Raw genomic sequence first — 25,086 nt, forward strand, 5'->3', positions numbered from 1 at the left:
TGCCAGAGAAATAAACCCCCATCAAGTGAGAAATGAGCTTTTGCAGATCTATCTACTTGGAAACTTTGACTCTGATTTTCTAAAAGACAACAGATTTCTCAAGAATACGCCCATGATCATGCCCGTTAGCTGTCATGGAAACAACCAGGACAGCACTCACAAGCCCAAGGATTCGTGAGTTTTCTACTCCATAAAGGGAGATGAAATTTAGAAGATGCGTTTGTGAATGCTCCCTTTGCCTAAAGCTAAGTGGACCATATAGATAAATGTCCAGCTCGATTCTCTCATAATGGAGTTAGGTTACACAGGTTAGCTGCATTTCATAGTATTCCATATTCTTTAGGAAAGTAATGCTTACATTTCACTCAGATCCTCTTACAACAAGCAGACTTAATGAAAATCGTGGATGAAGAGAGCTAATGGTAAGCAAATAAGAATAACCCTATTTGTATCAAATTGATTTTATTAAATAGTAATTTAAAGATATTAGGCTCGGCAAAGCATTACATAATTGAATCTATTTTTTCCCCTTATAAATGCCAGAGTTATAATTTCCACTAACTAGAGACAAAGTTATATCCAGGACATTTTCACAGCTTCCTCCAGGGGAGGCAGCGTGAAGACAGTAGAAATTAGGGCTCTAGTCCTCGCTTCACTTGTCAAGCTTGGCTAACCAACATATAACCTCTGTGAGCCTCAGTTTCTTTGACTAAAAACCACGACAGTGTCAGTGACTTCCCAGGGAGGATTAAATGAGACAAGAATGGCTGCAAACCATAAAGCAAAAAACAAATATAGATTAACATCAAACTGCTATTTGTTTATGAAATGCTTAGTAAATTTCAGAGGCAATGAAATCAAAAGCAAAAAATGAAATCACTGGCAAACCTGGGGAATAGGTTTGACATTAATTTTTATATAAAGATTTTAAAGTCATCATATTTCTTCCTTATATTATGATGAGGGCTAACAAATGCCACTTAGAAAATCCAGAAACAAAAGATTTCAACTGCTTTCTTGCGTTTTGCCTGTTGGCTAATATATGCTAGTATCTGTCTACTTAGACCTCTTATTTCTGGATATAACACTCTGACAAGAAACAGAAACCCCATGATCCATCATGTCACAGACAATACTGACAGATACAAAAATCTCTGATTGCAAATCTCTAAGGCCATGACTCAAGGGCTGGTGTGGAAGGGAGGTATCGTCAGTGGAGGAGCTAGAGGAGGGAGAGAGAACAAGTAAATCATTCCTCAAAGGGTCAATATGTGGTCTTGGAGATAATACCAAATGTGAATTCACACCTGTGTTGTCACTGGTGGACCCCTCCAAATTATTATTATTTTTAAAGCAGAGAAACATAAATGCTAACTCTGAGCATCTAATTATGGTTTCTTAAAATTAATAAATATGAAATATATAGGTTAAGGCAGGTTTGATTTCTTATTAATAAACACTGTGAATACTTAGAATCCATGCAGAAAATTTCTATGACAAAGTATTCATAGATTTGTTCAACACAAGGGGTTTATTGATCACTAAAATAAGCTGAGAAAATTTTAAGAAAACTCAACTCTACCTCTGCAGATCTAGCTATCTATCTATGTATCTAACCATCCAGTAACTTTTTCTCCCAGTAAATGGTCATTTGTGAATATTATTTTCTTAGGTGCCCCAGGGCAAATTACAAAGTAGCTAGGTGCTACTGCTGATGCTTTGCAATTATCTACTTGCTGACCTCATCCATTTTATTGTGATTCACTTGGCTGGGAGGGAAAGGTTGGGAGAAAAAGGAGTCTAGTAAGAACTATTAATATATTTACTAATGTATCTACTAGATAGTAAAAAAAAAAAAAAAAACCCTAATATTAAAATCATATATATATTTAAAGGACTAAGTCTGTTTAGAAATTGTATTATTTTATAACTGGGCAGCATTAAAGAAATTATATGGTACTCAATTCAAATCGAGGGCAAAGTGGTTTACTTGAGTATGATAAATTGAAAGTGATGTGATTGAAATATGTAAAATCAAGAGACTACTCATGAAAATGGTGCTTCTAAAATATTCTCTACTTCACAGAAGGTCCGAGCTCCCTCCTCGCCCAGTGGACAAATGGACTCAGAGATCCTTTTTCTTTAAAAGAACTGACCTCTCCTTGCCTGCTAAGCACTCTGGGGGCTGAAATAGCCATTTGAGTTTTCTCTTTCCAAGATCCAGCCATCACCCTCTCCCAATCCTACCCATCAAAGGTCATGAAAATGGAACAAAAATCCCAGCTAAGGGATACCACTGACACAGTACTTAAAATAAGACGAGGGATAAAATTCAAATTTCATTCGGGAAAGACAAAGGCCAAATTCTTTAAAACTATAAAATCACATTTACTAGAGTTGGAAATACCCCTTATCACCCACATATACAGTATTTTCAAGGCGGTAACATGCCTTGTGTTTGCACATGGATTGTGCTGAGGGAAGAATCTATGATGGGACAGACATTCCCCTTAAGCCTCCCTTCACTCCCTTAACTCCATTTACATGTACACAGGCTGAGTGCTCCGCTCCTAGGAAGCAAAGGGGGTATAATCTACTAAAACTGATGAAGCGCTCGCATTTCCCTTCAGCACTGGCTGCTGCCTGACATTTGGCCAAAGCACTTTTATGATGAGTGGAACAAGTGCTCCCCTGATTATAAATGTTATCTCTGGCTCTCTCCATTTGCTCAAGAAGCAATCCAAATGGTACTGGAATTCTGTTGTTAATTAAACAAAAACAAAACTGAAGGATGAGACTCGAGTTGCTCAAATGAAGATTTATTACTTCTAAGCATGAGCCCACTTTAAGCCTAAACTTATTTGACAACTAACGCAGAGGAAGGATTTTCTTCTTTGGCGAGTTCAAAAGGCCTGCTTTAATGATGTTTTAAAAACATCAGTAAATCAGCCAACAAAGAGAACGCTTCTCTTTTAGGGTGGCTTGTTCTCTCCTCCCCCGGCCACATGCATACACATACCAAAAAACTATATTGTAAAGAGTGTTTCTGTTTTGTATAAAAAACCTAATTACACAAACTCTCTTACATATGGGACCAATTTAACTATTAAAACTGAGAGGCAGTAGGGAAGTATTTAATATGACTCTGGGCCAGTTTTTTTCCCCTTAAATCTGATACGGAAACATTTACAGCATTCCTTATTTTCCCACAAACTATTTTTCTTCAGTTTAAATATGCTCCAAAGCAAGATAATCCCATTAAGACACAGGATATTACGATATTGGGAATGAAATATTCTAATTGTCTAGATGCATTTTATTTCTACACCTCCCCCCCTCCCCGCCCCCCCCCCTCGCAGCTGAGCTTATAGAAAAACTGAATTGCCAGTACATCTGAGCTACTTTTCTCAAAGCACAATACTATGCATCTATTATCTTCCGGCAGCCAGAGGTCACTCCAAGACAAATGTGTGGGCTAGAGCTTTTGGGGGATATGGTGGTGGTGTGATTCCCATGATTATATCACTAAGGGATAGTATGGAACTTCATTTTGTGCTAGAACTACAAAAGCAAAAGCCTATGTACTCAGAAACATCAAAATTAAGTTAAAATATTCAAACGCACTTTCCTTATTGTTCAGTGGTTACTGTTCATTAGGGGAAATAGTATCAGCTTCTCACCCTTCCCCAATCGACACCAATCATACTAAATAAAATAGATAAGGACTAACCTTGACACCTCCCCAAATCTTATTTCACGCCTTAAAGAAAACAACGGAAAATGTCTTAACTACAAAGGCTATCTGAATCGTTTTACTCTTACAGGATTAATGAACCGCTGGAAATAGCATAAAAGTTTTTTTGAGGGGGAGGGGAGGAGCATACGTTTCGTCTACATAAGAAGTCGGTAAGAAAATCTTCAAATCATTTTGGGAAGAAAAAAAAAAGTTAAGTGCTTAAGAAAGTGGAGGTCTCCTACCCTTTCCTTTATCTGTTGCATATTCTAAAAATGATTAAATTTCATTTCCCGCAAGCCACCGGGGAAAAGACAAAAAAATTGTTCTGGGCACGTCGTATAGAAAGATTTCATCTCAAGCTGCTCATCTTAGCGTCCAGTACGTTTCGGCCTGTTAATAATTAATAAAAGAGATGCCACCCAATCTCTAGTGAAGAAAGGCAAAGCTCGGTGATCCGAAAGTAAACCCAGTGCAGATACCGAACTGGTGTCCTTCGTCTAGGATTGCAACAAAACCTCAACCTTAGCAAACGTTTAACGAGCGCCCCGCGCCCGCACGGATGGGCAGAACCCGCAGTACAGTCTGCGTCTGCAAAACTGCTGCGTATGAGGGGAGCCCTGTCCGCCGAAAACAGATGGGGCTCTAAATCCCCACTCACAGCGGCCGGGTCTGCGGGCAGATTATCGGCCCCGAAGAACCTGCTGGCGCACAAGCCGGCGGAGGGCTGCGGGCTGAGTTTCTCTCGGGCTGTTTGCGTGTCTCGGCTTGTCCGGACCGCGCAGGCGAGTTGCTGCGCACCTCCAAACTTTGGCTTTCCCATTAGAAATTTCCCTGACTTGCCACGGTTTCTTTCCTCCTCACCTGAGAGGACCTGAAGCCAGTCCTCTCTGCAACCAGTCCCCGCTGCCATCCCGCCACCAGCCCGGCAAAGGACTTCGGATTAGGGCGGAAGGCCGGGCGAGGAGGTTTGGCCGCGACTAACCCGCGCCCGTCGGCCCTCGCCGCCGTCTCACCTCCACCACTGCCCGCGAATCCTGTGGGAGGGGGGGGGAGGAGTTGCCTCCCCACATCCATCCACAACGCAAAGTATCAAGTGAGGGTGCGCTGCGGCTGCCGCCCAGGGAGTCTTGGCACGCTCCAGAAGCCCGTCTCGCTCGGGCCTGCGCGCTTTCGGAAGCGGCCGCGGCGGGCACGCAGCGCGGACCGGCCGCACTACCCCTGCAAGCAGCCGCCCGGGCGCTCGGGGCCGCCGGGCGGCGGAGGGGGCGGAGGGGGCGGGGGGGGGGGAAGGGCGCAAGGCCCGGGGCGCTGACCAGTCCCCAGGGATGACACCGCGCCCGGGCGCACGCTCGGCCCGGCCCGGCCGCGGCGCCTTCCCTACGTAGGCCGGAGCTGTCCGGGGTGCGGGCCCTGGGGACCCGTCGCGGGCGCCCCTTGGCTTCCTCCGAGCTCCTCAGACCCTCCCCTCCCTGCCAAAAGCGCGGCGACTCCCAGCAAACTTTCTTCCGGGAGCCCCGCCGGGTGCCAGGCGGACCCGGGCGACTGACAGGAGCCGGAGGGGACAGAAGAGGGGGGGGTCCAGCCCCTGCGCCTTTGCCCCCGACAGGAGGCAAGCAGATCCCGCGGCCGGGCTCAGGGGGCGCCCTGCAGGGGCCCAAAAAGCCCTGGCGGGGCTCCAGCGCCCAGCCCCGGGCAGTACGTGCGCTCGGGCAGGCGCGCCCACCCCTCCCCCTGCCCGCCCGCCTCCCCGCCCCCCGGAGCAGCCAGCCCACCCGGCCCCGGCGGGGCGCCCGGGCTCACCTTTCATCGCTGCGATCACAAAATACATCATTTAAGCCGCGGTGCGGAGAGCGCAGGGAGAGCGGATGGTCCGACCCCGGAGCCCCCTCTGCCGCCGCCGCCGCGCCGCCGCCGCCTGAGCCACAGCAGCAGCTGCCGCAGCTGCCCGTCCGCCGAGAGCCATCCCGAGCCATAAGAGGCTCCATGTGACCGGCTGACATCACGGCCGCCGCTCTGTTTACACCGCGCCCCTCCGCTTCCTCCCCGGGCGGGAGGCGGGCGGCGCGAGGCGGGGGCGCCCCAGCGCCGCGCCCCGCCCCGCCCTCTCGGGCAGGTGAGCGCGGCGGCGGCGGCGCCGGCAGCTCCCGGGCGCACCCGCGCTGGCGCTGCCCTCCCGCGCCCCCGGCCCGCACCCGGGCCCCCGGCCTTCTGCTCGCCTCCCTGGGCACCTGTGGCCGCCCGCGCGCTTTCTGCGTGCAGCGCCCGGAATATCGCGCGTCTACTTTCTCTCGCACCCCTTGGGCTAGAGGGGCGCAACCCGACGCTACTTTCCTGCTCTCTTTCCGGATCTCCCAGGGGTGATAACTGTGCCAACTCGTTGGCGGAAAAGAGGGGTTTGTTCCGTCTGGCGGGGGGGTGGTGGTGTAGTCACCCTCACTTCCAATTTCCCAGATCGCCCCAGCTTTATTCGGAAGGTAGAGCCCCCTCCGGGGCCGTGGAGAACGCAGTCATCCGTACTGCTCGGGGAGTGGAGGAAGCGCCTCCTCAGTAAGAGCCTGGGAGGCTCGGCCTGGGAAGGGGGAACTCCGCCCACCCAGACGATGATATTTCTCATTACACCGACACCTAAGGTCCTGGTTTACACCTCGCCCTTCCCCCAGGACCACTGATACCTGGAAGGAGAGCAGAAAACTCTGTGTGAATCACCTAAATGAACTCGTTGCCAGCCGATTTGAGCCACTAATTTCCCAGGCTCTTCCATATCCACCATTCTCTCCAGAGAACCCATCACAAGTGGAAAAGGTTCTAGTTGTCATACCCTAAAAATGAGATGTTGTGGTACTTTGACAGGAAAAACAAAAAACTAACAGCAACAAAAAAGCAAACAACCTCTAAAGGTCAACTTTGTGAATTTTAACTTGCAGCTAAGACCTAATTCCTTCCATACTTAATCCTTTTTACTGGTCTTGTGGAAACTTAAATCATATTATTATCAGATGAATCTCTTTACTATGAATTTCAGATGCTACATACCCATAGTCTGTGTTATTTAAAATTTCGGCAGGCTTGTCAACAGTATTGAGTGTAGCAGAAAAAATTATCAAAAGCCAAGTTTGTTACCTACTCCAGTTCCTTCACACAATTTCAACTCTGCTTTCTTTTCTGATGGTCTGTGTCTCCATTTACAACTCAAATATTAGATGGTTATTAGTTGTTGCATTCATGGTAGTTAAACAAGGAGAGTCCTAACATTTTTTCCCATATAACTGAGTTGTCCTTGACTCTGAGTTGGGCCATAATTTAAAACACATGCAGACAATCAACACTGGAAAAACTAGGATTCATACACTCCCACCCCCGCATCCCCCTTCAAGGCAAAATTTACAGAGCGCTCTGATTTAGAAGGTCAAAAAAAAATTCATCGTACATTAAATCAAGCTGTAGCTTTATAAAAGTTTGACTTCAACTAAAGTCATCCTAACACAGTTTTTTTTCTTGAGAGTTTTTCCCAAATAAAACCACAAAAATAAGAAATCCTAAAAGCGTGGAGTCAAGATCTACCCATGTTAACTCAGCTGTGCAGCCATAGCGAAGTGGACAAGGGTTTCAAATGAATCAACCATACCCACTGTGATGTTTATAATGATGAAATTAAGTCACACCACGTTCCCATGATGCAACTGCATCTCCCAGTGAGGCAACACCCCTCAGTTACACTGACACTATACTTCATATTTGGTTCTTGATTTCCCTCGTCCTAACGACTTTAACAAGGATGGGTAATGCCAAGCTGTCCTGTTGGTAGGTCCTGGATACGATTTTCTTTCCTTTGTATTGTTAAAGGATGGAAAAACATCAGAGAGTGCGTGCTCATAGGGGTGTTTGTCCATACTCGCTGCAAACAAATCCAGATATACCACTCTGAAAATTCAGTGTTACTTTAAAACAGCATGCTGCTTTAGAAAATAATGCTTCGAAAATGACCAAATCCATTTGGTCTGCCTGTCAGACATCTGACTCCAAGGTAAATAGTCTTACATTACTAGTAATTGGTATTTATTTCCAGACCATTTCAAATGAAATCGGTAATCGGGAATGACATGTAACATGACATGTGCTCCTGCAATTACAAGAAGAATCATTCATCCTATAGATATGTCCCCAATAGAAATATATTCTCACAATACTTATTTGAAATATTTACACATTTATTCAACAAAGACATTTCCAGGATAATGTAATATGGACCTTGCCCTTTAGAAATGTATTCCATTCTCACCCTGCAACTAATGAGCAACAGAATTTCAGATATTAAGTCATAACCTTCCTGTGTGGCTAGATGCTATTAGTAATACATGCCTCTACTAAATGTATTCTTTTATTTTCAACACAGCTTTTAACCCAGGGTATATTAGTGTTCTTTATATTAACACAAAGCTCTCGTGAAACTTCAAAAGTAAAAATGAGAGGTTTTTAAAAACCTCTTGAAATACAACTTTTCTACAGAGTTATACGTCCTCAACCAAGTAAATCAGTCAGGAATGAAACGATCTGTATTTCCCTTCAATACTACTAAACTGGAGCCAAAAAAGAAGCACATTTCAGTGCAAAATTTTACCAGCTAAATATTAAAATGCAGGAATAATTATTTGGATTCCATTAAATACACACTCCTGGAGTGCCTGCTATGGGGGAAAAACAGTGTTAAGCAGTATACTCTTCCCATCTGAAAAATTTTTACCAAGCGTTCTGAAAAAAAAAAACCCATAAATAGAATATTGCTTACATGAAGATAATTAAACAGGACGGGAACTCTTTACCATGAATGGGATTATATCATACATGCATTCTCAAGTCAAATATTTCTGTTGGCTAATCTCAGAAAAAGAAGGCACACGCTGCATACTTAAAACACATGTAATTCAACTCGGAGTCCTCTACAGAAAGCCCCACATGGTGTCCCTATGTACTGGATTTCATATTGGATCTGTTACTTAGCAAGGAATTGGAGGGATATGACCGATGTCAGGTTGTTCCAAAATGCCTATGAGGAAAGCCTGCTGGATTTCTGCAGGGGTCTAGACTGGAGTATAATCACTAAATTGGTGTCTGTCTTCCCACTTTCAGAGGTTAAATAAAGAAATGATCCTTGACTTTAGGAAAGTACATTTGGTTTTCTACCAAACGGAATCTGATCTCACGGTATACCACACCGACTCACACACTGAGTGCTATTGGGGAGAATGGCAAAACAATGGGTTGACAAACTTTTCCAGAATCGGCAAGTGGCTCGCAGTACAAAGATGTTTTCAAAGTTGGCTGATGCACGTGAGAGGGAGCATTTTGGCTCTGAGGTTCTGTCTCGCCTGGGCCCTGATTCTCTTTTTCCAGTGTGTGGCAGCTTGCTAATTCAACTAACTTCTTCCTAGCTGAACAAGAAAGGGATCAGTGAAAGGTTAATGTGGTCCTAGGCAGCTTGATTCAGCTGAATCCTTAGCCTCCATGGCATTGTGATCTGTAGGAGTTGGGCCATTCAGGCCGACATAAAGCCAGGCGACTGGGTCTCCTACAGACCAAACAGGGTCAGACTTAGAGAGTTCTGAGCAAGACTGCTTGGGAAGCTCCAGAGTAGACACAAACTTGCCTACAGTAGATCACAGCCTTGCTTAGTTTTGAGTCTGGAAGGAGCCAATGTCTCATAAAGAAACATTTATAAATGGAATAATACTGGTAAGACCAAGGTGACAGAGGGGTCCCCCTATTTATGTGTGTTAAGGGGGAGGGGATGAACAGATTAATATAACCTGTTTTATTCATGATTTTAAAGCAAATATAGATGCCAGATTTAAATGTACATGTATGTATGCACATACATAGTCCATGAAATATAGTGAAATGAATGATATTTTGATAGCAAGAGACATCTTCAATTTTACACACACACTCACACACACATACATATTTCACTTTACCAAGCACATTTACTGAATACTTATTATGCTCCTGGCCCTATACTGGAGAATCAAACAAGAACAAGACAATAGCTCTGATCTTGAGAAGCTCCCTAATCAGCTGACCTTGGCTCTGAAAACTCTATATAGAAGTCAGTTCCCTGAGTCTGAACTTTCCTAAAGAAAGGCAGTGTCTGGTCGGTCACCCATTGAAAAGATGTTTGTACAGCACTTCACCCCTCACAGTTGATAGATGGCTGCAAATCATTAGTGTGGCTGTTAGTGTAATGGGATGTTAGAGGTGAAAGATTTGGCTGCATTGAGACGATGGTGAAGGGATTCTGAGTTTCTGGAACCACATATCTCATACATCTATTAGGAAATTCAAGAACTGGCAGATGTGTTGTAACCATCACAAGGAGGGAAAGGGTAAAGTTCACAGGCATTCAGACCCAAGCAACCCCCACAGAAATAGGTAGGTGGGAGGTGCCTCACTACACACACACCTGCCAAGGTGGCAAGGAAGGAGACTCACCTCAGAGGCTAGAGGAACTGCCATCCCTGGTGTTCCCATGAGATGTCCTCACCCCACTCCTACAGCTGGCAGTGGAACAGGCATTCGGGAAATGATGATTTTCATTTATTTTATTGAAGTATAGTTGATTTACAATGTGTTAATTTCTGCCATACAGCAAAGTGATTCAGTCATATATATGTGTATATATATATAGATACACAATATATATTCTTTTTCATATTCTTTTCCATTATGGTTTATTACAGGATATTGAATATAGTTCCCTGTGCTATAAAGTAGGGCCTTGTTGTTTATCTATTCTATGTATAATAATTTGCATCTGCTAATCCCAAACTCCCAATCCATCCCTCCTCCACCCCTTTGCCCCTTGGCAACTGCAAATCTGTTCTCTATCTGTGTCTGCTTCTATTTTGTAGATAAGTTCATTTGTTTCATATTTTAGATTACACATGTAAGTGATATTGTGTTTTTGTCTTTCTCTGTCTGACTTACTTCACTTAGTATGATAATCTCTAGGTCCATCCATGTTGCTGCAAATGACATTATTTCATTCTTTTTTATGGCTGAGTAATAGTCCGTCGTATATATATATACACCACACCTTCTTTATCCATTCATCTGTTGATTGACATTTAGGTTGTTTCTGTGTCTTGGCTGTTGTAAAGAGCATAGGAAATGATGTTTCTCTTCTTCTTTTCTTTTTTACGTTAAAGGAATATGGGTAGCAGAAGTGAACTCAGAACCTGGAACCCTGGGTTCAAATTTCACACTTGTCACTAGCGTTCTACGTCACCTTGGGCAAGTTATTTCCCCTCTCAGGCCATCAGGCCCCTGACCTGTAGAATGAAGAAATGGGAACAGACCTCAAAGGGTTCCTGCAACTCAAACATCCCGTGACTACTTTCAGGACCATGTCCTAGCCCCTTCTCAGAAACACCTTCATCCCTTCCTCTTTGGGGCGCCATGTCCACTTCCTTCTCCAAGGAGCCTTCCTTGTTTCACTGAACCCCACGGTAGGGTACCATGAGCTCTGGCATTAGACAAAACTGGGCTCCAAACCAACCTTCATCCTACTCACTAGCTGAATGATCTTGAGCAAATCTTTGTTTCCTCATATGTGAAAGAAGGATAGTAGAAACTTGTAGGCACACTGGGAGGATTAAATGAAACAATTTAAAGGACCCAGGGATTATCTCTTAGTAGACTTACAAGTGGAAATACCATCACCATTCCCACATTGTTATACACGCAGGTCCTGTGCCTGGCAAAAATTATTGACCTTAATAAAGATGTGTTGACATGATTATCAGCACGCACTTTTGATAAGCTTTCTACAATTTTGAAATGTGTGTGTGTGCGTGTGTGTGTGTGTAGCAAGCATTTATTAAGTACCTGCTAGGTACTGGGAATACAAAGATGAATAAATATTAAATTACCCCTTGGCATAAGGGGCCTCTTTTTAAAATGTATTATTTTCTATAAGAGTGCAGGCTTTTTTATGTCTTGTTTCCTGTAAGAATGCAAGTTCCCATCCAATGAACAATGATAAACATCTGTGCATTACACTGTGCTGGGACGTGGAGAGGAAAGGAAAAAGAGTAAGATGTCAGACCTTCCCTCAAGGAGTTTGCAATCTAGTAGGAAAATGAATTCAATGCTTATAATGTAAGGCAGAATGTGTGACACATACTCTAAGTAAGGTGCTATGTGAGCCAAGAGTAAGAGAGGTTACTCTGTGCAGGGTTAATCATATACTTTATAAGCAGAAGGACTTCATGGAGGAGGTACCACTTGAACCAGACCTTGAAAGACAAATCAAATTTTAGGGGATAGAAAAAGGAATAAAGGGCAAAAGGACATCTTAGAAGGAGGGCAGAACACAGGTAAAAGAACAGAGATAGAAAATGCATTTTTAACTTAAGGAACAACTAGTAGTGACGGTTTAGAGTATCATGAAGTACATATAGATAAGGAGGGGAGAAAGCTCAGAATATAGGTTGTAGCTATTTCTTTCACTTTCCTTCGACGTGCCTAGTACAGAGCTTTTCAAAGTATACACAGCCAGAGAATGAGTTTTGAAAAAAGAATTGAGGGCAGAAGAAGGGAACTGTGCTTTAGAAAGTAAATCTCTTTGCAGCTTGCCTATTTCACAGTCTTATTCTAAGGATTAATAGTTGGTTTGATAGTCATAAAGTTAAATTGCACTTAATAAAACACATAGAGCAAAAGAGTTCCACATCACAGCACACCCAGGAAGAATAAAACTGGAAATGGGTGTTATTTCATCAGAGTGAAAAGCTAAGCAGAGCATTTTAAGAGGAACTAGGTAAACTGAATGTTATTTGATTTCGTATCTCATCCATTTCAGTTCTGAAAATGATCTGAGACAGTTCTATCAATACAGATGCTTCATATAGAGGTGATATGTTATCTTTTAAGGACTCTTAAAATATATATTTTCTAATAATGGGGAGAAGATAAGCAGTTACAGATGGTTTTCCCTATTTTTGTCACGCATGATCAAGGACCACAGTGTAACATGGGTTTCACTGGGAAATCCGAGTCTCGCAGCTAGCAGCGTCCCAGGAGAAAATGCTGGCATTATTTTGCTTTCGCAGAGAAAATATGCTTCTGTTCAGCCAAGTAATCAATTATTATGCATTATGAAATACTCATTTTATAACTATTGACATTTCAGACAGTTGTGCCACATGTCAATAATGGTTTTGAGGCTCACATTTAAGCTCCAGCTCATAGGGTGGAATTCACTGGGCTGACCATGTTGGGTCAGAAGTCTATTCTCTGCCCTCAGAAGTACACTTATTATTTATGTCCAGTCCTGCACTGAGGAAGTATGCTGTGAGGACTGAAACAAGAACAGACTTGGGTGTGTCTTTCTGTTTTCATAAAAAATGTTAATTTCTTCTAAATATATTAGATTCACAGTAAAAAATCAACACTTTTCTCTTGAATTAAGAAAACGATTCCTACATTTTGTAAGATGGAGGTTCATTAAATTAGGCATTCCATTCAGAGGCTCCAAAATCCACATGAGATTTTGAGTATTCCAGTTAAACCTTGTGTTCCACAGAGATGATTTTCTGAAATCAAAATGGCTTTCCAATACTTATATCACACTGCTGCTGTTCTTGCTTTTACCTCACCCATTGCTTCACAATTCCTTGGAACTTACTCTGTGGCAGGTGCTTTTTATCACTGAATTCACTCGAAACGGGCTTTTGTAGGTGAGGAAACTGACGCACAGATAAATTAAGTAACTTGTCCAAGAACACAAGGAACCATAAGGAAAACCCAGGTGAACTGAATCTAGGGTATGCACTCTTAACAACTACCTTATGACTCTCAAACATTTTCTGAATTTTCCTTGAATTGTGCACTACTCAGTATTTTGAAAAAGGCAAGCTGACTTCTTCAGGAATCAAAGTTGACTACTCTAATAAAATTTAGGCATGCGTGCAAGAAATTCTTTTATCACTAGCTCTCATAATTGAGCGGGGTTAGCATGTGTCATTATGAATTATTGCACAATTTAGTAAATTACTTAATTACTTACTAATGAAGAAACATACTGTACAGGTTTGTAATTATCCTGTTTGAAAACAATGTTGTCATTTGTCCATTTAATAAACACTTGCTACACATTAACTCTTGAGGGGAATTCTTTGCACTTTTGGAATAAACAACTCTAAATACTGGCAATAGAATGTGACATAGGAATAGAAGGAAACTAACAACTTACAAAAGCCAAAGCTGGTGTTTCTAAAAGACTCCAAACAAAGTAACAAATCTGTTAGAAACACAAAAAATAATTTTATACTTCATCCTCTTCTACAGGAAAAGCACAAGATAGAGATAGTTACTGTTTTTACTTTTCCAAATTGTATCACGGCTGCTCTTTTCATAAATAGTTTTTGCAACATGTCATATAATATAGCATTTCTTTCACCTATTTTAATCACCCAATAAATGGCTTCCATAGTATAATAAGCAGAGCTACTTAATTTTCAATACACTTTCAATAAATCATTGTCTACATTTTTAAAGTGACTATACTCATGCATGGCCTCGTTATTTATACAAAGACATAGTACATACATAGCCTCAAGATGTTTTGACAACACATCTTAAGTAAAATATAAAGTAATTTTTTTTACTTTACCACATCTTTACTCCTTGAAATGTAACAGAGATAATGTGGCAGAGCCATGGTAAACAAGGAAAAAATTTTAAAAGGACATATCAGAATTGCGAGACACTCAGAGAGGTCATGTGGTAGGTCTTCCTGCTTCCAAGGATGTAAGCAGCTAAACCGTCCATGTCTGACAGTTGCCTATCATTAAATAATCATATATAAGCAAGATAAGTGATATTATATTTTTTCTCTTTTCGTATTTTCTCTATTATCCCAGGGACGATATGCCATTTCACTGGGTAATTCAAGTCAAAGGAAAGTTTTGTTCTCTTATGAGTAATGCATATACTGAATATTAGAGTTACAGTATAGTTTGCAGATTTCACCGCTTGTCAAAAACCAGTAAGGGGCTTCCGTGGTGGCACAGTGGTTGAGAATCTGCCTGCCAATACAGGGGACACGGGTTCGAGCCCTGGTCTAGGAAGATCCCACATGCCGCGGAGCAACTAGGCCCGTGAGCCACAACTGCTGAGCCTGCGCGTCTGGAGCCTGTGCTCCGCAACAAGAGAGGCCGCGATAGTGAGAGGCCCGCGCACCGCGATGAAGAGTGGCCCCCACTTGCCGCAACTAGAGAAAGACCTCGCACGAAACGAAGACCCAACACAGCCAAAAAAAAAAAACAAAAAAAAACAGTAAGAAAATACTTCCTGTAAACCAGTAAGAACCACATTAAATTTAAGCACTACAAAACAGCAGAAAAGAAAACATGTTTTTTATGTCCATTGTATCCACTGCTCAATTATGGTGTAACATAAATTACTACATAGTGTTTATTTTACACTAACAGTGTTTTGTCAATGAGAACTGTAGTAAAATACGTTTTAATAGTATTTTCTGATGTTGCTGTGGCAAACTAGAGGAATTGTATTTTGATTCATCCTTCAGACCTCAGTTTTTTAAAACTTCTTATCGAACTATAATTTACATACAGCAAAACTCACTCTTCTTAGTGAACAGTTCTGCGAATTTTGACAAAGGTTTTTAATTTCATAATGACCAACACAATCAAGATATGAAAGAGTTCCATCTCCCTCTCCTCCCAAATTCTTTTGTGTCCTTCTGTAGCCAACTTATTCGCCTTCTCCAAACCCTGGTAACCACAGATCTGTCTCTTCTATCCCTATAGTTTAGCCTTTAAAGAATATCATTTAAATGGAAAAATATATTAATGTAGCCCTTTGACTCTGGTTTCTTTACTTAGCACAATGCATTTCAGATACACTCCAAGAGCAAATCAATAATTTGTTACTTTCTATAGTTCAGTAGTATTCCAGTCTGCAGTTTACTCATTCCCTGATTGAAGGACATTTAGGTTGTTTCCATTTCTCAGCAATCACAAACCAAGTGGCTATGAACATTCATGTACAGGTTTTGTGTGTGAACATATGTTTTTATTTTACTTGGGTAAATAATGTAATGGGAACGAAGACCCAACGCAGCCAAAACAAACAAACAAACAAACAAAACACTGAACCGACAGCCAACAGCAATGAGCAAAGCTTACCTAACATGTATTTTCTCTGTAAGGCACATCACACTTAGGAACACTAGCCAGCACTTCAGCACTATGCTTGGGGGCTACTTTAAACAGCAATATTACCAACAAAAAGCACACAAATTAGAAAAATGTGGCACTAAATAGACTGTGAAAAGGACACTTGTTTACAGTATGAGAGCTGAAACAAGAAGGCAGAACGTTGCCTCAACCAACCTCAGCTGGGAACATGTGTGTCAGGATGCTTTGCGCTTGCCTAAGTGTGAGAAAGGCAGCCAGTAATTTTTTTTATAGTTGAAGTACAATCGATTTACATTATAGTTGATTTACAATATTGTGTTAGTTTCAGGTGTATAGCAAAGTGATTCAGTTATATATTATTTTGGATTATTTTTCCATTATAGATTATTACAAGGTCTTGAATATAGTTCCCTGTGCTATACAGTAAATACTTGTTGCTTACCGATTTTATGTATAGCAGTTTCTGTTAATCCCATACTCCTAATCCCCCCCTCCCTTTCCCCTTTGGGAAAGTTTGTTTACTATGTCTGTGAGTCTGTTTATGTTTTGTATATAGTTTAATTTGTTTTATTTAGATTCCACATATAAGTGATATCATAAAGTATTTGTCTTTGTCTGACTTACTTCACTAAGTATAATATTCTCTAGGTCCATTCATGCTGCTGCAAATGGCATTATTTCATTCTTTTCATGGCTGAGTAATGTTAATGGCAGCAAGTATTGATTTGGGGGTTATAAATAAATTTTGGTGAGTAGGCAAATATGCAAATACAGAATCTGCCAATAATGTGAATCAACTCTACCATCATCAATCTATCTATCTATCTTGCCATCCTACAGTTTCAGTTTAAATGTCACAGGCTTGAGGATGTCTTGTCCAAACTGCTAGCCTCCATCAGATGAGCTTTGGGCTCCCATTGGCATCCTGTTCTTCCCTTTCTGTAAACCTGATTCTTCACACTGTTTTGTTTTTGTTTTTTGTAATCATTTGTTCTCTTTTCTGTCTTCTTCACTGGACTTTACACTCTAAGAGGCAGGGATTCGCCTTTGTACCTCTTGTAACATGAAGGCTGAGCACACTGCCTGGTATACACTACACGTTGGATAAATATTTGTTGAATAAACGAATGCTTCTTTGAAAGCAGCATGTATGGTGGAAAGAGCACTAGAATTGGAGTTGGAAAATCTGTCTTACCATCCCAGTTCTAATACCTAGTGGTTGTGTAACTGGTGACAAGTTACTTATATTCCTTGAGCCTCAGTTTTCTCACCTGTAAAATTGGAAAAACAATACCCATATTTCAAAAAAAAATTTAAGCCTTCGAAGTCAGACAATAAACCTGAAAACGTTAGTATCTGTTGATATCCAAGTCACTGGATTGGAATGGTTTATGAACCACGACTAGACTTTTATAACTATATGAGCAGTATAAAATATACTGATGAACACTATGAACAGCAAGTTTATTTAGCCATCCACATACTACCAACTTTTCATGTATTTGGTTTTATGAACTCAGGGGACTCCAATAGTTAAGATAATTTTTCACTTTAGAAGTTTTGGCACTCCATCAAGCCACACTCTTTAAGATCAAAGGTTATGTACACTATATACTATGAATATATCTTCATAGCAACTGATGATTTATGTACTCCATTTCAAAAATATTTTCTGAACATTTGGAAGTCACTCTGCAATAACATAGAGTTTGTATTCTTTGGAAACAAGATTTTTTTCTCTTTCAAACACTACTGAAAAAACAAAGAATTAAATTTAATTAATAACCATACCATGATTCTGCCTGAAATGTTTTCTTGCAAAGATCTGTTACCTCCCTTAAGATTTCAAGGCAATAAAAATCAATAATTTCTATAAAATCATCACAATCCTTTTGTGTGTAACTAAGGCTAACAAAGTAAATGCTCAGGTCCTGTGGAAAAGAAATTGCATAAACAATACAATGGTTACATCACTCAAAATTTATACAGAGGATTGCCTTACAAAATTATGATGATCAGATATGACTAAGTGACACTATTTAAGATTGTTGGTCTTTAGTAGATGCAAAGCATGATGATTCACTGGCAAAGCAAGCTAATGGTAGGGAGGGAGAGATGTTAACTTTGTGTATTTGATTACAAAGCAGAACAGATAGTAAAACCTCAGAATCAATAATCATTATTTTATATGAAACTTTCATTGTTTCCTAAATTAGATTCATATTAACTTTTCTTGAGACGACATTTTTTCAACACATAAATTCTTATAAGGAACCTAACCACAGGCCTAAATTAAACCTAGAGTTTAAAACATTATTTGCTGACAGGCACCCTCCAAGTGTTTTCCACAGAGGGACATCACTTCCGATTATTTCCATGTTATTTTAAATGATCTTGGACAGGGCTACTGAATGACTTGTCAGGGAACAGGAAAACATTATGACACCACTTCTCCAGATTTCTTCCCAGAACATGAAATACTTGGGATCATTCTAATGTAATCAAGGCTAGTTTCATATGAAGCGTCAGTTTTAACTGGGGGAGATGCTTCTAACATATGGCCGCTGGGCTCTGACTCAAAGCAACCTTCGAATTCTGGCCAAAATATCTGTTTCCTGAGATTGTGTCTGATAGGTCTGCGCATCCCTGGTGGGCCCAGAAGGCATTCAATAAATGCTATTGTTGGAACAAATGAATGAATTAATGAGTTTCTAATTATGAGCTACAAATTCTTCCATCAACAAAATAATCCCATAGGAAAGCAGCAATGTACTTGGAATTCATATCTATGAAGAGTTCTATTTTCAGCCCCTTTACAATTTTTTTTATCGTTTCTCAACGATATGCTCAACTTGGTCTTTCTTGATTTTTTTTTTTTTTTTAAACTAAGGTGTCAAAAGCACTGGAGCGTTTTCCAGAACATGAAAGACAAGTACAGTTCTTTGAAAGTTTCATTTGTATGTAGCTTGTGCATGATAATTATTTTTAAATCTCAGATAATCACCAGATATTTTCTGAGAACAGACTGTGGGCGAGGTACTGTGTGAGATATTTGAAAAATAAAGTTAAAAACATCCTACCCATGCTGATGCACCAAGAATTGTCATTAAGAATAGTAGAAGGGGGGCTTCCCTGGTGGCGCAGTGGTTGGGAATCTGCCTGCCAATGCAGGGGACGCGGGTTCGAGCCCTGGTCTGGGAAGATCCACATGCCACGGAGCAACTAGGCCCGTGAGCCACAATTGCTGAGCCTGCGCGTCTGGAGCCTGTGCTCCACAACAAGAGAGGCCGCGATGGTGAGAGGCCCGCGCACCGCGATGAAGAGTGGCCCCCGCTCTCCGCAACTAGAGAAGGCCCTCGCACAGAAACGAAGACCCAACACAGCCATAAATTAATAAAAATAAAAAATAAAAAAAAAAAAAAAAAAAAAAAGAATAGTAGAAGGTGTGCAGGTTCCAGAATATCCACAGGTGAGGAAAATGTTTATCTAAGTGACACTAAGTTAGAACAGTTATCAAAGTAGTATAAATAATTGCTATCACACTTTTCATAATTAGAGCACTGTCATTCAAAAACCTTATGAAATGCAACATGGAAGAAAACAAAACAGAAAGAAAGATCCACAAAGATACCACTAAAATTCCAATAACTAAAGTTCATGTCTGAGCTTAAACAAATCCCTCAGGCATTCGCTCAGAGACTATTTACTCTTATGTAAGCCAGTTCTGACAACCTTGATATCTGATTTTCCAGTATACAGAATATATTAGAAAAAAAAAAAAAAAAAGCCCAGCAGAAAGGAATAGAGAGTTCTGCTCATAGGAGCAAGGAGAAACAATAAATACTGAAGGAAGAGATAAAAAATGATAAAAAGTTAGACATAAGAACTCAAAAATTATAGCAGCTTGGGACTACTTAGCATAGGGTCAAACAACAAGCCACACCTGCGAAGTCTCCGAGGACATCCTGTATTACAGCATACTGTACACACCATCATAATTAGTGTTTATAATGACTTTGAAACATTAAGAATGGATTAGCCCATGAACTCTAAGAAGCCAGGGACTTACATAATATATTTTGAAAGGCTTCCCCCACCGCCAAACAGAGTGAAGTAGTTTAGGCACTTAGACAGATACATTCCAGAAAATTAATTTACATGGAATATCTCATTTTCTAATAATGTTTGTGAATCTGGCATTGATATACATACTTCAAATAATAACCCTAATTACTTCAGACCTTACAATTAGGGTCTAGGTTATTCCAGTTTCAGTAAGCAATACTCTGAAGCCGGCTGGAAAAGTAAAGGGCTTCCATAGTAGGAATAACTGTTTTGTACCCCAGTATTTCATTCAATTTCATTATTAGCCAAATATCAATAAAATAAAAACTGTTCAAATACCCCATTTTTAAAGCGACAATGTTTTTGTAAATGTTTACTTGAACTATGAGTGTTCAGGGCTGAGGTTTAAATATATATCATTATATTAAGATACTTGCTATTTATATAATAGTAAAGGCTATTTATATAATAATATTTAACCTGCCGGAATTCTGAAGAAGGAAAAGTTAGTACAATAAGTTCAATGGGGAAAAAAAAAAAAAAGAAAAACATCGGCACAACTTGGCATTGTTTTCATTCAGGGCAGATGAAGTGATAGGTTTTTAAAAGTACGCTTTTTACATGCACACTCATGACACCAACACCCTTCTTCATGGCTGCAATAATCCTTTTTCAAAACTGCTAGCCTGTTTCCAGGGCAGCTGCAAAACATCCGTGAACACTAGTTAATTTATTGGAGTCATGGAAACTGCTGCCTCTATACCTGCCAGCTAGATCCACATTGTACAGACTCTACGATGCAGGAGCCGAAGGTCCCGAGATGAATTCTCTCCGCTCCAAGCTAGATGGAGGAAAGGGAAGCCACCTCTCGGAACTGCCTGGCCCATACTTTTGGATTTTTGCCTCTTTCACTCCACCTATTGTCCAGGCTCCAGAGTAATGCTTTTTTGCATTAAAATCACCATGGCTACCTCTAAATTGCTACTAAATGTGTTATTATCTTCATCACTATTGTTGTCCTCATTAGTGAGAACACAGTTTAAAGGCTACCGTTCGGCACTCACCAATGCCCAGGAAGACAGCAGGCAGAGTCAATATCCCCACTTGCAGATTGGGTAAATGAAGCTTGGAGAGGTTTTCCAGCTTAGCCTGGGACATCGAGAAAGGGAGAGCTGGGACTTGAGTGCGGGCTTCTGACTTTCAGTCCAGTGCTCAATAAATGTTGCCACTTGCTAGGTATTGAAAACTGATTTCCTATTCTTTAAGAACTTATATTCTGAGAAACTCAGATTGGCAAGTATAAGGAAAATTTTCCACTGTAGGATTTCTGAAAATGAAACCCGAGTCTGTCATATTTTTTCAGAAGACTTTTGTCACTAATTGTATCTTCCTTTCAGTTCATACATGTTTGTGTTATCTATTCATTCCTGCCACAAGAGATAATTTACATGGCTCTTCAACGATATGCCACCAATAAATCACCAATTAAATGTTAATTATTGGATCTCACGACAATCCAAAGAAAACTAGCTCATATGATGCAAGTTACAAACCAAGCCTGGTCATATGATGGTTGTTTCACAGTTTCTGCCCTTTCAGAGTGAAAGAGATACACGGAGTGCTTGCAAGGGGCCCCGGTGCCCATCACTACAATGGCCTCAGAAGTTAAGAATAGTATGCATTGAAGTTATGTCTCTCCTTTTTTATGGATCTCTTTCTCATTAATTAATTTAAACTTTTCTGGTACCATTTAACATTTTATCCATTCGGGTTGGGGAGGGGGGTCCAGGCAAGCTGTATCACACGTGTCCTCCAATAGCATAAGGGAGTGATTCCTATGATTAATTCCAAAACTTCTTCCATATTGAAAGGGTGCTCGGTTGGCATCCTGCCCCCCATAACTTTGTTCTTACCAGCGTTTGCTTGGTATAAAATACTGAATTAGTTTATTAAAGAACCATAACAGGTTATATTACCTTTAAACGTTATATTACTTGATAGTAGGGCTTTTGAAGTAAAATGTGAAAATTTTAATTGGGCAAAATAACATGCAATATTTATGGCAAGGATTTTAGACAGAACAAAAATGTGGTAGCTCTAGGGGTAAAAGTCTCAGGTAGAGATACTGACAGACCCAGGAATAAAATCCTCAAGGTCTCATTCCTATTCAATGTTCTGATCATTCAGTCACACTCCAGGAAGAGACAATAAGTATACGTCTGTGGAAAGTCCAGAGATGGAAATGAGGTGGCCTAACTTTCATCATTTGCAATGATCGGAGCTGAAGCCATTTATAAAATACCTGCCATAACAGAAACCGCTGCATCTCGACTAAAACTGGGAAGACACAGAAGAGGTTGATAAAAATGAAATCATGATACATTCATCCTTATCCTATCACCAAAGTGGTTGCCCAAAGAGGGGGCCTCCACAGTTGTGTGATGAAAGGCACAAATCATGGACTACCCACTGGGGCAGCCAGGCCAGAGAGGGGAGAAAATAGCCTTTTCTTCAGAGGGCTGAATGGCTGGACTTGCTCGGATGAATAGATAACACCATCACGAACAGACAGTAGAGATGAAAGTGGAAACCAATGAAAACAGAAGAACGAAGGAAAACCATCAAAGGTGTGGAAAATAACAAAAGTTCAGGGGCTGGAGTGATCAGCACCCACATGCTAAAACTGCAGCACATAGAGCTGTTTGAAGCTGCTAAAGGGATTTAATACAATCTGGAATGAACAGAATTTGCCATCAAATAGAACAGAAGGGCCACCAAGAGACCTCAAGGAAGGATAACCTAATGGAACATGAGCCCTGCAAAGAGCTCACACGGCAATGTCCTTTTGAACATCTCAATCATTCTAAAATGCTGTTTAAAACACACACACACACACACACACACACACACACATGCACACACACGCATGCACGGTCCAGAGTCTGTGGGGAATTTTGACGGGAGTTGCTCATCAAAACTCTTAAATAATGCAAGGCGATGGCAATCCATCCGATCTTCCACTCTGAGGACCTGGAGCAGAGAACAGACGTGGGTTTTATCAAAGCAGCTTCTAATCTTTCCAGCACATCTGCAATGTCCATCTCACCAGGGGTGACCTTCTGAGTGAACTTGGGGAGAGATATGCTCTTTGGTTTTGTGTGGGCTGCAGTTTAATTCAGCAGGAAGCGGGCCATGGCTGGGAACCACAGCACAAAGAAAATCACGGTAAGGAGGTGAAAAATGCGGGACTGATCGACCATAAGTGAGATAAAATAAGTGACTGGTAGTTTTTTTATGAGACCAGCAGAATAAAAAAAATACGATGGGTTATCACTTTTATGGCTTATTTCCCATTGCTGTTACTAAGTAGGCAATGATAGAAACAGCACAATCGAGCAAGCACACCCAGATCAGAGAGAAAGGGAGAGAGTGAAAGAGAAAATTAAAGGATCAGAGAGACTCTTTAAGACTGTGTCCAATCCAGGGCAATCATCCGAATAAAAACTAACAATTTCACTCAAATACAATGCAGATAAATTGCACTATGAAGATATAATATATAGACTTAAAAATTATTCTGTTTTTCATGCAGATAATTATCTATAACACCTCTGGATTGAGAGTGTATTGGTTCATGTAAGGTACAAAATCTTCAGATGATCAAAAGTGATGTATGTATTTGTAGTAAAGCTAAGAAGTCGCATCATCAAAAGTTTATGGGCCAGTGGTTTTTCCTGTGCTAACTATTAACCTAATTTTGGACAAAAGGGAGGGAGGAGGTATTCCTTAGTAGGGATAAGTCAAAGGGAGTTTGCATACGAAGGGAAATAAACCATCTCTTCCCACTTGATTATCTTCACTCTGTCGGGCTGAGTATTATTACATAGGCAGCAGGGAACGGAGAATTCTTTACTCTTGAATGGGTTCAATCTCTCAGATCTCAAAAATCCCCAAGCGAGTCTCTAGAACAGGAGTGGCTGGAGCCTGATTCTGATTTCTTCTGTCTATTACCTTTGGCTCTTCATCCCATACCCCACCAGGCATCCAGCACTGAATCAGCATGAGAATAGGACACAGATGGAGGGAAAAACGGATTCAGTTTACCATAGCTTTAACCCTCCTCAAAGATTTTGGTGTTTGTACACTACTAGATTCCTATCAATACAAGAATATGTTTTTTTTTCGTTATTCCATTCTACATTTTACTTTCTTTGTCCCAGTAGGAAACAAAATCACCACTTGTCTCCATCTCAAACAATCTTAAACTTGGCAACAACAAAGAAGGATGAAGTCTTCTTTGCACGATGGGTCTAGACTATTCTGAGCACCTAGTAGGTGCTCAATAAATACCAGCCAATAGGCAGGGCTCATTTCCTCCGACAGCTGCCCAGAGACACAAACTGCTTTGGGAAACCTGATGAAGAGGCCCGCCTTTCTGGCAGAGCCATCCTCACTCTTTCATCACTGTACTCAAAGATATTACTGATGTTGGTCCTCTGGTTTTAGCTGCTTTTTTCCTCTGACTGGACTAACTGAGTCTACTCTGCTCACTAGCTGTCACTTCAGAATCCTGTCACGCAGCGGAAGGCCAAAGGACATTTTCCCCTAAGTCCTTTTAACTTCCTGGCATTCCGTTTTTCAACCCCACATTAAAGGTGCTGATGTTTCATCCTAGTCCTATCAGCCAATGGGTGGCCTCAAGTTAGACTAGGCAGGGCTTCTCTCTGCTCTTTCCCTGTTGGGCACAGGGAGAAGGAACCCAGAAAAATGTTTCCTCAAGCTCATTTTGTAATTTTCCCTTGGATGCTATCACTGAAGTTCTGAGATCATTTACTAAGAAACAGATGCATTTGAAACTAACATACAACAGATGTAAACCTAGGGCCACTGTTGGCCAGCAAGACCTCTTACTTGCAAGTTCTCAAAAAAAAATTTTTTTTTTGGCTTGCCTTTATCCCCCCTCTGCTCTCGGCCAACGCTCAATCATCTTATAATCCATTAAAGCTAGTATACCAATTCGGTTTCTTTTCCAAGACAAGACCTGCCAACTTGAAAAACAAAAATGAA

The 25,086-nt window shown here is 41.0% G+C and overlaps 1 protein-coding gene across 3 annotated transcripts in view; it reads right to left on the bottom strand.

The window, feature by feature from the left end:
- Window positions 1-25,086, bottom strand: part of RORA (RAR related orphan receptor A) — a 725,308-nt gene that overhangs the window by 95,669 nt on the left and 604,553 nt on the right. The window contains exon 1 of one of the 3 annotated variants that reach the window (XM_082446741.1): window positions 5,537-5,874. The exons of 1 other annotated variant lie outside the window; for it this stretch is intronic. In XM_082446741.1, coding sequence (XP_082302867.1) covers window positions 5,537-5,567 — 31 coding nt within the window. In that variant the 5' untranslated portion in view covers window positions 5,568-5,874. Of the gene's footprint in view, window positions 1-4,597; window positions 5,484-5,536; window positions 5,875-25,086 lie in introns of those variants that run through there. One more of the 3 variants, XM_082446739.1, reaches the window with a different exon arrangement.

Source organism: Balaenoptera physalus, assembly GCF_965194825.1.
Source record: "Balaenoptera physalus genome assembly, chromosome: 2".
Classification (NCBI taxonomy): domain Eukaryota; kingdom Metazoa; phylum Chordata; class Mammalia; order Artiodactyla; family Balaenopteridae; genus Balaenoptera; species Balaenoptera physalus.